The 13,697-nt window shown below is 41.9% G+C and overlaps 1 protein-coding gene across 1 annotated transcript in view; it reads left to right on the top strand.

Moving 5' to 3' along the window:
• Positions 1-9,042, top strand: part of AMIGO2 (adhesion molecule with Ig like domain 2) — a 49,654-nt gene extending 40,612 nt beyond the window's left edge. The window contains exon 2 of the mRNA XM_060244960.1: positions 5,074-9,042. Coding sequence (XP_060100943.1) covers positions 5,144-6,709 — 1,566 coding nt within the window. The 5' untranslated portion in view covers positions 5,074-5,143 and the 3' untranslated portion in view covers positions 6,710-9,042. The remainder of the gene's footprint in view (positions 1-5,073) is intronic.
• The last annotated feature ends 4,655 nt before the right edge of the window (positions 9,043-13,697 follow it).

The raw sequence follows: 13,697 nt of genomic DNA, 5'->3' as shown, positions 1-13,697 counted from the left end.
CACTAGATACTATACTAAAAATTTGGTGCCTCTACCTCAAAAAACAGCGCCCCCAGAGCCCCCGAAACCTCCAGATCAATTCCTCATTATACCCTATGAGAATCGATCTTCACATAGAGAATAATGAAGTACTCAGCAGACTCCCCCCTCCCCTCATTTCTGGCAACACTGAAGGGGGATTGGCCTCTCTACTCACGAGTTGCTGCCAACTTCTTCAAAGTAACACAGACACCCCATCCCAAGAGGAAGCCTTTCAATCAGCGACTGAAGCCTCCGGAGGTAGAAACGCACATGGTCCTCTGGGGGCAGAGCTCCCCCCCCCCTCCACTGGCCAGACTCCCCGAGGAGATGCCTGTGGCAACCGGAGAGGATGCAAGGACTACGAGTCCCAGCATGCACCTCGCGAAGGGAGGCCGGACTGGAGCGAATAGCAGGCCGGCGGTGGGCAGGTCTTTCTGACGCAGAGGAAGGGGGAAGGGAGGAAGGCAGGCAAGGAAAGAGACACCGTGCCGTTTCCCCCCCCACCCCGCCACCCCCGCTTCCACATTTTTGGAGAGCGGGGGATGAGGCTACTAATCCAGGGGTCCCCCGGCAGGGCGGGGGGGTTGGGAAGCCTACATTTAAGCTTAAGAAACTCTCGTTTAGCCTGAAACATAAGAACTAAAGTCTGCTTGTCCTCATTTTACCTCAGAGTTATCTATATTGAGTTATCTCAGAATTTTTACCCCTGATTTCACCTGTCCTTTCCCCTCTATATTGAATAAAATATCTGGAATATAAAATATTTTGGAATATAAAAATTTCTCAAGTGCCATTTAAGTTGTAGAAGTTAAAGGGGGCTCCCATTCCGTCTCTCAGGTTCCTGGGCTAAGTAAACAGCCAAAATATTCATAGTGTAGCAGAGCGGGACAGCTGGAATTTTTCAGGAAAGAAGAAAACAGATAACAATTACAAAAGGGGAAGAAAAACAGAGGGAAAATCCTGCCTCTAAGGGAGGAAAGTGAACAGGCGAATTAAGCTCCATACACTTCTGTTATTCTGCAAATTGTGTTAAAACAGAGCTGTTGAGGAAGGGGTTTTTTTTGTATAATGGGAGTAGGACTGTACTATAATAGAACAAAGGGTGCTTTTATAAAGGATGTTTGACTCAATTCTGTTGCACTATTTATTGTATACATTCTTTTGCTTATTATGTTCTTTTATAATTTTATCCTATTTTTGCATAGTTTTGAATATGATGTCTGATTTTTGTTGTTGTTGCAAAGTTTCTATTTTGGGGGATCATAGTCTTGTTGCATTGTTTGTTGCCTGTCTCAGGATATTGAATTGCATTGTTTTACTGTGTGTAATCTACTTCGAGTTTCAGTGAGATGATGGACTATACATAATGCAAATAAATAAGGTCTTGTACCTGCATCTTCCTCTTCTCCTTGCCTTACTGCAGTCCATTGCTTTAAGCATTTGTGTTTCAGTTTGGCACACTCTTGCTTCACCCTGGGGACTTTTATCACCATCACTGGTATGTATCAGCTAAGCTAGGGTTGTCATATTTTGAAAAGCAAAAAAGAGGAATATTTCGTGACTGACCAATCACTATGACACATCTCATTTTAAATACCCCTACTATTTAAGCTGTGATAATTGCTACTAACTAAGGATATTCCTAACCTTCCAACCCCAAAAGAGGACCTGTTCAACAGGTTTTTTTTAAGGAGCCCAAAAGTGGATGGACACCAAAAAAGAGGACATCTGGTAACCCTATATTAAACAGTATGGGAGATCAGTTATATCATACTTGGAGATTGACACTTGAAAATACAATATTCAGTGACAACTATTCTTTTCAGAAACGTGAAATGGTGCACAGTCTTTTGGTATTTGATCATTACCATACTACAAGGTATACATTTTAGTCATCTCCAACAGTATATAATATCAAGAGAGAAATGAACCTTATATTCATAGAATCATAGAGTTGGAAGGGACCTCCAGGGTCATCTAGTCCAACCCACCTGCACAATACAGGAAACTCACAAATACCTGCCCCTAAATTCACAGGATCTACATTGCTGTCAGATGGCCATCTAGCCTCTGTTTAAAAACCTCCAAGGAAAGACAGCCCACCACCTCCTGAGGAATCCTGTTCCACTGAGAAATCGCTCTAACGGTCAGGGCGTTCTTCCTAATGTTGAGACAGAAACTCTTTTGTTTTAATTTCAACCCATTGATTCTGGTCCTACCTTCTGGGGCCACAGAAAACAATTCCACACCACCCTCTGTATGACAGCCCTTCCAGTACTTGAAGATGGTGATCATATCACCTCTCAGCCGCCTCCTCTCCAGGCTATACATCCCCAGCTCCTTCCAACTTTCTTCATAGGACTTGGCCTCCAGACCACTCACTATCTTCGTCACCCTCCTCTGGACCCATTCCAGCTTGTCTATATCTTTCTTAAAATGTGGTACCCAATACTCCAGGTGAGGTCTTACCAGAGCAGATAAAGCAATATCATCACTTTACGTGATCTGGACACTATACTTCTGTTGAAACAGCTCAAAATTGCATTTGCCCTTTTAGCCACCACATCACACTGTTGACTCATGTTCAGCGTATGGTCCATTAAGACCCCTAGATCCTTTTCGCACACACTCCTGCTAAGACAAGTCTCCCCCATGCATTGGATTTTTCCTACCTAAATGCAGAACTTTACGTTTATCCCTGTTAAAATTCCTTTCAATGGTTTTAGCCCAGTTTTCCAGCCTGTCAAGGTCATCTTGTATCCTGTTTTTGTCTTCTACTATATTTGCAACTCCTTCCAATTTAGTATAATCAGCAAATTTAATAAGCATTCCCTCTATTCCTTCATACAAATCATTTATAAAGATGTAGAACAAAACAAGTCCCAGGACAGATCCTTGAGACATTCCACTTGTCACTCCTCTCCAAGAGGATGAGGAACCATTGACAAGCACTCTTTGGGTGTTATCTATCAACCAGTTACAGATCCACCTAATGGTAACAGGATCCAAACCACATTTTACCAACTTGTCAACAAGGGTAGTATGTGGAACCTTATCAAAACCCTTACTGAAATCAAGATAAATGATGTCTACAGCATTCCCCTGATCCAGCAAGATAGTCACTTTATCAAAAAAAAAAAAAAGAGAGAGAGAGAAAAGAGATTATTTGAAGTATTCTTCTTTCTTGTCCTAAGCCATGGCCTTCAACAGGAAGAACTGACAAGAACACAACCTGTGTGCCCAGGTCCTATATAAAATGAACTACTTTCACAAATTCCTATATAAAATGAATTACTTTGATCAAAGTTTGTGATAATGCAAAGCATGTTTAAGTATTTATTTGAACAGCCTGTTACGTTTATTTTCCAAGATATAATTTTGATTTACATTGGACAAATTAATGGCAAAGCAATCCAGTCAGATATTTGGCATAATCTTGTTTTGGTATCTATGGCAGTATTGGCGTTTCAAGGATAAGGGAGGGTTCATATTTTGAATGAGGTCTTTTTTAATGGCAGGCCTGTAATACTACAATTTGTCGGATAAATGGAAAATCTGGTTGGAGATAAATGGCAAATCTCAGTTTAGAAATAATTTAGTTTATAAAAATGAGGATCCATTGGCCAACCTCTGTGAGGGTTTTTACTCTGCTGCTGAAGCATTTGGTTTATTCTGTTGCAACCCAGACAGTATTCCTCCCCACCAGTTTTTTTTTTTTATCTTATTACTTTCAGAAGATAACTGTGGTGACATTTTTTTCACTTAAACAATCGCAGTTTAGCAGTCCACATGTGAACTGTCAGAATTTTTTAAGTACACAGGACTTGGAGGGTGCTTTATGATGATATAATGGTGCCACACAATTTCTTGGTTGCACTAAAGGTAAAGGTAGTCCCCTGTGCAAGCACCAGTTGTTTCTGACTCTGGGGTGACGTCGCATCATGACGTTTTCATGACAGACTTTTTATGGAGTGGTTTGCTATTGCCTTCCCCAGTCATCTACACTTTCCCTCCAGCAAGCTGGGTACTCATTTTACCAACCTTGGAAGGATGGAAGGCTAAGTCAACCTTGAGCCAGCTACCTGAACCCAGCTTCCGCTGGGATTGAACTCAAGTCATGAGCAGAGCTTGGACTGCAGTACTGCAGCTTACCACTCTGTGCCACGGATTGCGCTACATAACCTCTAATGTTGCTTCCTTTTCTACATTCTGTTTTACCTCCAGCCAAAAATATGACAGCATGAGCTGCTCTGTGAAGGAAAGACCTCTTTCTGCCTCTCTCTAACACACTTGAGCCTTTTTTTTTTTTTTTGGCTCCTTTAAAGCAGTGTGTGCATGCACACACCATAGGTGCCAAAAAGAGAAGGAGAAAAGCTGGAATAGGGTAGTCCACTAGTTGAAATGTATGGAGCCGGTGCTGAGCCTGATGAGGTGAACTGTTTCTTTGCTAATAGCAACAGAAGCAGTCAAAAACATCATCTCCTTTTCATGTGGTTCCCACACAAGCCTGCAAACAGCCAGCCAAGCCCATTCTGTGGACCACTCAGCTCTCCTCCAGTTCCTTAGCTTGATGTGCAACATGCAAGAACACTCTAAGTACTTTAATTAATTAATTTTAGGTGTCCCTTCTCCATCTTTACCCCAGCATAGTCCTCTCCCTCCCAGTTCTATTCTGCCCACATTACATTGTGTTCTAGTATCTTCTAAGTTGGTGATCAGCTGCTTATGTTTGCACTGGTTGTGGGAATGGGAAATTTAATTTAGTGGGGATATAGCACTATATTAATGGATGAAACCTCTTTTCATTTCCTTCTGATAGCAAGACAAATAATAGCCTAGCATCAGTGAAAGGTCATTGTGTAGACTGTCTCTAGGGCCAAGTCATTGAAATGGTTGCACAGTTCAGGGTAGAAAGCAATTCAAACGTTGTGTAGCAACATAGACATCTCTTCCCCCAACTCCACTGAAGTGCTTTCTGGTGAGAACCAGGCTTTTGCAAGATGTTGTGTGACTCTTAGATTGTAATCTTTTTATTTTTCTTTCTTTTAACAGTTGCTGGTGCAAAGATAACTACATGTATATCGTGTGGCAAGGTGCTCTGGAAGACGGCTAACACACAGTCATGTCTTCAGTGTGGCATACAATTTCAGCTCTAGGTAGTATTTTTAAGGTGAACTGCAGGAACCTATTATGCCTCTTGGTCTTCACCATAACTGTATGTCACAGTGCCTCTGGAATGTGCCCTACATCTTGTATCTGTGCTAGTGACATTGTGAGCTGCACTGGCAAGAATCTTTCAAGGGTGCCATCAACACTCTTCAAGCATATAAGAAGGCTGGATCTCAGTCACAACCGAATAGGGATTTTGGATCATGACTGGATGCCTGTACTACTAGAGAAACTAAACACCCTTATTGTCAGTCACAACAGTATTAGCAGTATTTCTGCTGGAAGCTTTTCTGTAACTCCAAATGTCAAGTACTTAGACTTGTCCTCCAACAACCTGAGATCACTGGGGAGCCCCGTTTTTCAGGAACTGAGAGTGCTGGAAGTTCTCCTGCTTTACAATAATTATATTGCACAGATTGATTCTGCAGCCTTTGGAGGAATACACAGACTGCAGAAGTTGTATTTGAGTTACAATTCTCTTACAAAGTTCCCAATAGAATTGTACATTGGGAAATATAAACTCTCAGAACTTGTACTGTTAGACATTTCTTATAATCGTATTCAGACAATACCTATTCATTATATAAATTTAGTGCCAGCCAGACATCTTAGTGGAATTTATCTTCATGGAAATCCATTTTACTGTGATTGTACTCTTTATTCCCTGCTAAGCTTTTGGTATCTTAGACACTTCAGTTCCGTGGAGGATTTCAAGACTGAGTACACTTGCATGTTGCAATCAGATTCCAGAGGCTCTAACACTCTGCCTTTATTGCATGACAACTATTTGAATTGCTCTGAAAGTACCATTAATGGCTCTTTCTATGCATTTGGGCTTATTCATGAAGCCCAAGTCGGCGAAAGGCTGATTGTACACTGCGACACTAAAATCAGTGATGCAGGTACATACTTCATTTGGATCAGCCCAAACAATCAATTTCTGGAGCCTGACAAAACAACAGAACACTTCAGAGTATTTCACAATGGGAGTTTGGAAATAGACGAGGCCCAGTACGAAGATGCTGGGCTTTATTCCTGCACTGCAATAAATAAGAGAAGACTACTGAATGAAACTATCGAGATGAGGATAAATGTCAGCAATTTCACAGTGGATAGGTCTCACTCTCATGAAACATTCAATACCGCTTTCACTACTCTTGCTGCATGTGTTGCCAGTATTATCTTGGTACTTCTGTACCTCTACCTGACTCCATGCCCCTGTCGGTGTAAGGCAAAGAGAAAGAAAAGGAAGTTGAACCAAAGTAATGCTCACCCTTCAATACTGACCTCCAGTGCTCCCCATGAACTTCCATCAGATGAAAAGAAAGCCAGCAGTGGTAAAAGGGTGGTATTCCTTGAGCCTGTGAAGGAGCCAAAGCCAGGACAGAATGGGAAAGTAAGGATGTTCACCAATGATAATGTCATTACAGAAAGTATCTTAAAAACCCCTCGAACAAAGTCAGACTCAGATTCTGTGAACTCTGTGTTCTCAGACACACCATTTATGCCGTCTTCTTAGTATTCTGCCTGTGTTCATTTTGTACAGTTACTTTCTCAGTTAGTTACCCCTGCCTTTAGTCAGCCTTTTAAAAAAAGAGACTTTTTCAAAAAGTGCAAGAAATCACTGGAATAATTACCTGGTTGTTTCTCCGATCAGCAAGACAGGGACGGCAAAACATGCCATCATTATATAAGCTGGAACTAAAGCTGGGGAGGAGAGCTTTGCTACATGTTTTCCTAGTTCTCTGTTAGAAAGAGGTCCAATTATGGTATATGCTGCTGTTCTTTTAATATTTGTGCTTAAAAGAATTGGGTATAGTCTGATGGGTCATCCGTATGTACTGCTCCCATTCACTAAAGTGAGCTTACATTGAAGAATTTCCCATTATGTTATGCCCTTAGCTTGTTACCTGTATCAAGCTGGTAGTGTTATAATATCAGGGAATAACAATCAATATGCCACTTAGAACTTAAAAAGAGAGAGAGAAGTAGCCATTTATTAAGCTTCTGGGTTCTACCCTATGGCCCTGAACATATAATAATATGAATGAAGTTATACAAAACATACTATTCCACAAGAGTTTTTATATAAACTATGAAATAGTTTGATTTCCCCTTCTTTTGTATACTGCAGTTTTAATAACCAGAAACAGAATGTATGAATGTTTGGTATATGAAACTTTTACTGAATTTCAGCTTGGGCAGAAAACTGCTCTGAGGGCAGTCCTCAGTAGGTCTACACAGAAGTAAATCCCTTGTTATTCATTGGGGCTTACCCCCAGAAAAGTGTCCTTGGGACTACAGCTTCTATCCTGTAAACCACTTAAGCCTCTGGTGTTTGCATCTGAAAGGGGGCAAGGCTTCTGTCCTAGTAAAACATCTGGAACAGGACAACATTCAACACACATGGTCTCTCCATTAGCACCAAATGAAATTGCACCCATAAAACGTAGTTCAGAGGTTTTTAAAAAACAACAGCCCTTTCTTTTTTGGAATGTGACCACTTAAGCCTACCTGCATCTATTTAAAAATGTGCTTAGGTGTTTGTGGGTTGACCATGAAATACCATGAAGAAAACAAAATTTGTTTTTGTAAGATGAGCAACCAAGATTTGTGCAATTAGGTGTTTTGTATAAAAGATACTGCACTTTGAACACTTTTGCTGACACAATGTGAGCCATAATGGAAGCCATCAGCCTTGAATGGAGCACAACTGGTGCAGCCAGAACTCCTGAATATCAGCAAACTAATAGTTTGTGCCTGTGGACTTTGCCTTCTAGAACTGACAGTGGGACCTGGTTGCATGCAGTTTGCTGGACTGCAGCCTTATTTGGAAGATTCAAATAATTCAGTTGATCTTTTAATTGTCTAATTATATATTACCTGAATGGCACAAAGTGAAGCTGATTTGATGACATTTACATTCTATGGTTTGATATACAAAATATAAGCGTAATCTTCATTTTCTGTATGGATAAGTTCTGAGAACGTTCCATCCCAATATGAAGCTGTATTGCAGTAGAAAACCATTGTGTGGCCTGCATTTTCTTTTCATATGTCTTAAATGTTTGCTTTACAAAACAAAGTACCAAAAAGATGGTCTTTCATGTAAAAATGAAGCTTTTTGTATGCTGAACATTGTTCATACTACTCACATTCTGATCATATAGATACATGTAGCTTCAGTAGCACACAGAACAGCTTCCGGCAACACAACTTCAGAAATAAGAAGGAAGATGAAGAAAACCAGCCTTGCTAAGTTGTATGTTAGTTGCAATCTTGGTTGCTGTGAAATAGTAGTCATGTGTCATTCTGCTAGCTTAGCTGGCTCCACGGAGTCATAAAATACTTTTGGGATGGCAGATGAATTGTTCCCAATCCTAGTCTTTCCAAATCTGAGCCATAGAACACCTTTACTTGACACCCTTCAGCCACATCTAACAATGCTGGCAGCAGCTGCCATAGTTTTGCCAACTGCTGCTTGGACTTGGCATCCTGAACCAACTCCATGCCAACAGCTGTGTTCCATTGATGCAGAAGTCATTTGGACTATGCCTTGGACCTAATTTGTAAGTCAAGCTCTTCATAAGATCAGGGCACCCAGCTTGTGTATGAGTACTGTATGTTCCTCTGAGAAAAGTCCCATTTCATAGCTTCAGTTCTTTCCAGTAAATGGGAATGAGCGTGATCTACTTCAAGTAGGTTTTACATTGACAAGTGAGATTGTTGTTACTAGCTGTGAGCCTGTGCAATAGGGCATCTTATAAATTTACACTAAGAACACATAATTCTGATTGCCCCAGTTATTCAGTGTGATAGTTCTTGTTTTAACAATAAACTATCCTGAGAACATTTTGACTCACTGCAGTCTCTGGTTTGTTAAATAATCCGGGGATTAATCCAAGGATGAAGAAAGCTAAAGGACTCACTTCTGTTTGCCTCATTGAACATATTTACTATCTTGCTATGGACAGCTATGCAGAATATCTAATTTAGTTCAGTTGCAGCAATGACCTAAAGTGAACAGAGATCCTGAATAGAGTGCCATTTCAACAATCTTTGGCTTCATTCAGATGTCACAACTAGCTACAATTAAATTCCAGATGGGGGTCAAGCAACATCTGTATGTGGTGTTCACACATGCCCCTTCAATCCTCTTACCATCGTCTAATATTTGAAATATGAATAAATACTTTCCAGCTTAATCATGTTGCAGTTTATCATCACATCTGGATGCAGGCATGAATTGCAGTCTGTTACTCTGCATTATTCTTACCCAGTTTAAAGTTGCAGCTTCTTGTAATAGTAACTAAGGTAGTTAGTAAGCCATGAGAGAAAGGTGGAGGGCAGCCATAACTCGAATATCAGCAATGTTATAGTTTGCAGCATACAGGGAAGGCAATGGCGACAGAGTGGAATACTGAGATCTGGTCTCCCCTATTTCTGATAATTGCCCCTCAACACTTGATAGAATCTGGGTCTTCTTCCCAAGTCACTGCTCTGTGGAGGTAGTCAAATATAAAAGTGAAACAGAAGCATAACAGTTCCCCAGTGTTCCGACTGCATAGCCCAGCATTCCGGCTCTGTCCTCTTCATTGTGCTGCCACCCCTGCCCACCATCTCCTTCCTTCCAGCTCTGCTGCCTGACACGGCCATGGGGAACTCCTGGCCAGTGCATCAGAAGGAAGAGCAGAGGAGCACTGTGGAATCGGAGGCCAGGCACAGCAATCATCCAGCCATCAGCAGCAGCAGCTGCTTAGCCCCGTCCCACACTAGCAACCCAACACATGGATGCTGGCATTGCCAACATGTACAGCCTGTGAGTTTAGGCCATGGGCGGCTGATTTCATTTGTGGGTGGCGGGGTGCGATGAGAGCACCCAGGCTGCGCAAGGCCTGCCCCAGCTTGGGGGAGCCTGGTGCAACTGGGTTTCTCCAGGAGGGTGGCAAGATGCCAGTTGTCCTTGCGGGGGGTGGCAGCCGGAGAGTGCCCATGCTGCACAAGGCCTGCTCAGGCCATCCCAAGGGTGGTGGGCAGCTGGAGAGCACCCGTGCTGCGCAAGGCCTGCCCTGGCTGTCCAGAGGGAGAATTCCCCTAGGCAGCCTGGGGTGGCCTAGATGCAGCACAGCCTTTCCAAAGGGGCAGCAGGTGTTTTTTTTTTGGCTGTCGGGGGTGGATGGTGGGCGGCCAGAGAGCGCCCATGCTGTGCAAGGCCTGCCCTGGCTAGTCCAGAGGGAGAATTCCCCTGCACAGCCTGGGGTGGCCTAGATGTAGCATGGCCTCTCCAGAGGGGCAGCAGGTGGGTTTTTTTCCTGTTGGGGGTGGTTGGTGGGCAGCTGGAGAGTGCCCGTGCTGCACAAGGTCTGGCCCGGTAGCCCAGAAAGAGATTTTCCCTGTGCGGCCTGGGGTAGCGTAGAAGCAGCACGGCCTCTCCAGATGGGCAGCGGGTGGGGTTTTGACCTGGCGAGAGGGGGGCAGCCGGAGAGTGCCTATGCTGTGCAAGGCCTTTCCCAGTTTGAGGAAGCTTCGTGCAGCCAGGCCTCTTCGAGTGGACAGCAGAAGGCCAGTTGTCGTAGCAGTGTGTAGAGGGGAGAGTGACTGGAGAGATGTTCCTGGCTGTGGAAGCCTTGGTGCAGCGCAGCTTCTGGTAGGTGGCTGGGAAGGGGGCCTCCTTTTTTTTTTCTTTCCTTCACTTCTCTCCCTGTATTTTTGCTTTATTTCCAACTCCTTATCTCCATCTCTTTCATTCTCCCTGTCTAGTTTTTCACTCCCACTTATTTCTGTCCATTTGCTTTATTTACAGCTCCCTCCCCCTCTTTCTTCCTCTCTGTCTTTTTTCCCACTCCCCCACTCTTTTTATTCACTTCAGTCCACTTGTTTAATTCCAACTCCCTCCTCTCTGTCTTTTACCGTCTATTTGCTTCATTTCCAACTCCCTTCCCCTACCTCTTTCATTCCTTCATTTTTTCTTTCATTCTGTCTGTCTTTCTCCCTGTCTATTTTCCCACTCCCCCACTCTCTTTATTCATTTCTGTCCATTTACTCTAATTCCAATTTTCTTTCTTTCTTTCTTTCTTTCTTTCTTTCTTTCTTTCTTTCTTTCTTTCTTTCTTTCTTTCTTTCTTTCTTTCTTTCTTTCTTTCTTTCTCCCTATTTGCTTTATTTCTAATTCCCTCCCCCTATATATCTCTCTTTTTCCATGTCTATTTTCCTACTGCCCCTCTCTGTGTATTAATTTCTGTCCCTTCCCTTCCTTCCTTCTTTGAGTGGTGGCCGTTGTCTTCTGAAGGACTGCTGCTGTGGTATGTGGGCACCTTTAAAGGAGCAGCTGCAGATTTTGCAGGGAAAGGGAGTGGCAGGCGGGGGGGGGGGGGAGCTGGCTACCACCTGTTCCATTTGATTATCCCAGCTGCTGTGGCCTATCATGCTAATATTAGGGGGTGTGGTCTGATATGCTAATGAGTTCCTGCTGGACTTTTTCTACAAAAAAAGCCCAGGGAGTACTGAATTTCTAAGCATCAGCATGTTAAAAATCTAAGCACTCTTCTAAATGCTATTGAACCTTTGATAATATAAATGGCACAACTTCTGTGACTAGTTTACAAGTAGGAATGGAATGCTTTTTTTCATAAAAGCTTCTCTCAAGTATTAACTGCTTCTCCTTATTTTCCAATGTTAATTTTTAAAAGCAAGAAGTCTGCATGCAAGAGGGAATAGTATGTGAAAAAAAGAATTCAATATGCAGATTCTTTCCACTCTTCATGATAAGCATTGCTACTGAGAAGAGGGCATTGACTGAGTTCTCCTACAGACGGTCTAGTTGGTATGAGTGTGCACCTCTGAACTGATGTCTAAAGTCTGACCATTAGTGTCTGGAAGGGAGGATGACTGTGTCCAACTATTCTGTTCCTGCACTGGTAAGTATTTAGAAATGTCAGAGGTGGCACGTGCTAATCACCCTTCTGGTGAAGGAAAGTAAGGTGGAACACCACGTGTGCAGTAACAAACATAGAGCCTTTTTTTCAATGTTTGGGGTTATGTGAATGTTATCTTTATTATGTTAATATAAAATCTTATTTATAAAATAAAACACTAATCTTTTAAAAGAATGGTGTACCTGAAATGTGGTAATCACTTAATATGTTTCTCTGTATATTAAAATTGTGTAGATAAGTTCCTACCTGAAGTAAACAAACCTGAATGTAATTCTTGAGAAGTGTGAGTCCCATTAAGCTACCATGCATTTTTTTTTTAGCAGATCAAGCAGTTGTTAATGCTTTGATCAGTTTGGCACTCCATTCGTTTTCTGGTATCCTGTTTTCTGGTATTTTCTTTAGATAATTCTTCAGTAGAAATTTTCCCCTTCTTTTTTTTGGGGGGGGGGGGTGGACAGCTATTTAGACCATATCTATTGTTAAAGAAGTTGCTACTGACCTTACGGGAGCATGACCTGGCCTTTTAAGAAATTGTCTGCTGCTTAAGGAGTTTATTGAAAAGAAGGATAAAAAAGATGTTGGATTTACTGTGTGCCATCTGTGCATGGGGAAATTGGACTGTGCAAGAAGGAAATGAGTTATTGTAAAGAAAGAACATTTTGTGATAGCAAGAAGAGGAATGGATGGTAACAGCACTGCTGGAGTCTGAACATTTTGGCCTATTTTTGATCAGTTGGGATGCTTTTCATTAAAGAGAAAAACTGACACTTTATACAAGTTTGTGCAAACACCAGGGGCTTTTGCACAAGCCCCATTAAAACTCCTCACTGCTTCAGCCTAGCTTGTAGATATGTTTTATCATTATTTGAAACACAGCTTACTAGACATCTTCATGTAACACCAAAGGAGTAATGTAGGAGAGAGTGTTTTGATCTTTTTAAATTAAGTGTTAAACAAATTGAAGGCAGAATGAAAATCACAGCTGGCAATTCCTGTAGACCATTTTGAGCAACTACACAGGAATCACCAAAGCAGTCCCTTGAAATAAGTATATTTAAATAAGCATATAGTTCTGGTTATCAAACCATGCAACGAGTGGATTAGCTTTATTTATGAATAGAAAATGCTGAACTATTTATGAATAGAAGCTGCTGAACTCCATGCATAATTAGTCCTCTATGAACAAATAAAGGTTTGTTGGATCAAATCGGCTATGGCTGTAATAGTAAAAGTCAGCTTAGAAATCTCAGCGGTGACATGTGCTGATCACCCTTCTGGTGAAGGAAAATAAGTTGGAACACCACATGTACAGTAACAAATGTGGAGCCTTTTTTTTCACACATGGCTAGCAGCTGTGATATTACAGTCCATGTTCCCATCTATCTCTTGGACCATTGTTGCAGATTTTTCCTGATTTAAGAAATAAGAGGACAAAAGAACATTTCATTGATTAAATGTATGTGCATTTTTTAAGGGCACAGCCTTACCCACAGGAAAGGGAGAAGACTGACAACTGGCATTGAAAATTAAAGAATCTATCAATTAGATTACAAAGATGGGGAAATGAGGGTC

This window comes from Heteronotia binoei, chromosome 8, assembly GCF_032191835.1.
Source record: "Heteronotia binoei isolate CCM8104 ecotype False Entrance Well chromosome 8, APGP_CSIRO_Hbin_v1, whole genome shotgun sequence".
NCBI classification, from domain to species: domain Eukaryota; kingdom Metazoa; phylum Chordata; class Lepidosauria; order Squamata; family Gekkonidae; genus Heteronotia; species Heteronotia binoei.
This window is presented reverse-complemented; position numbering and strand designations above follow the sequence as displayed.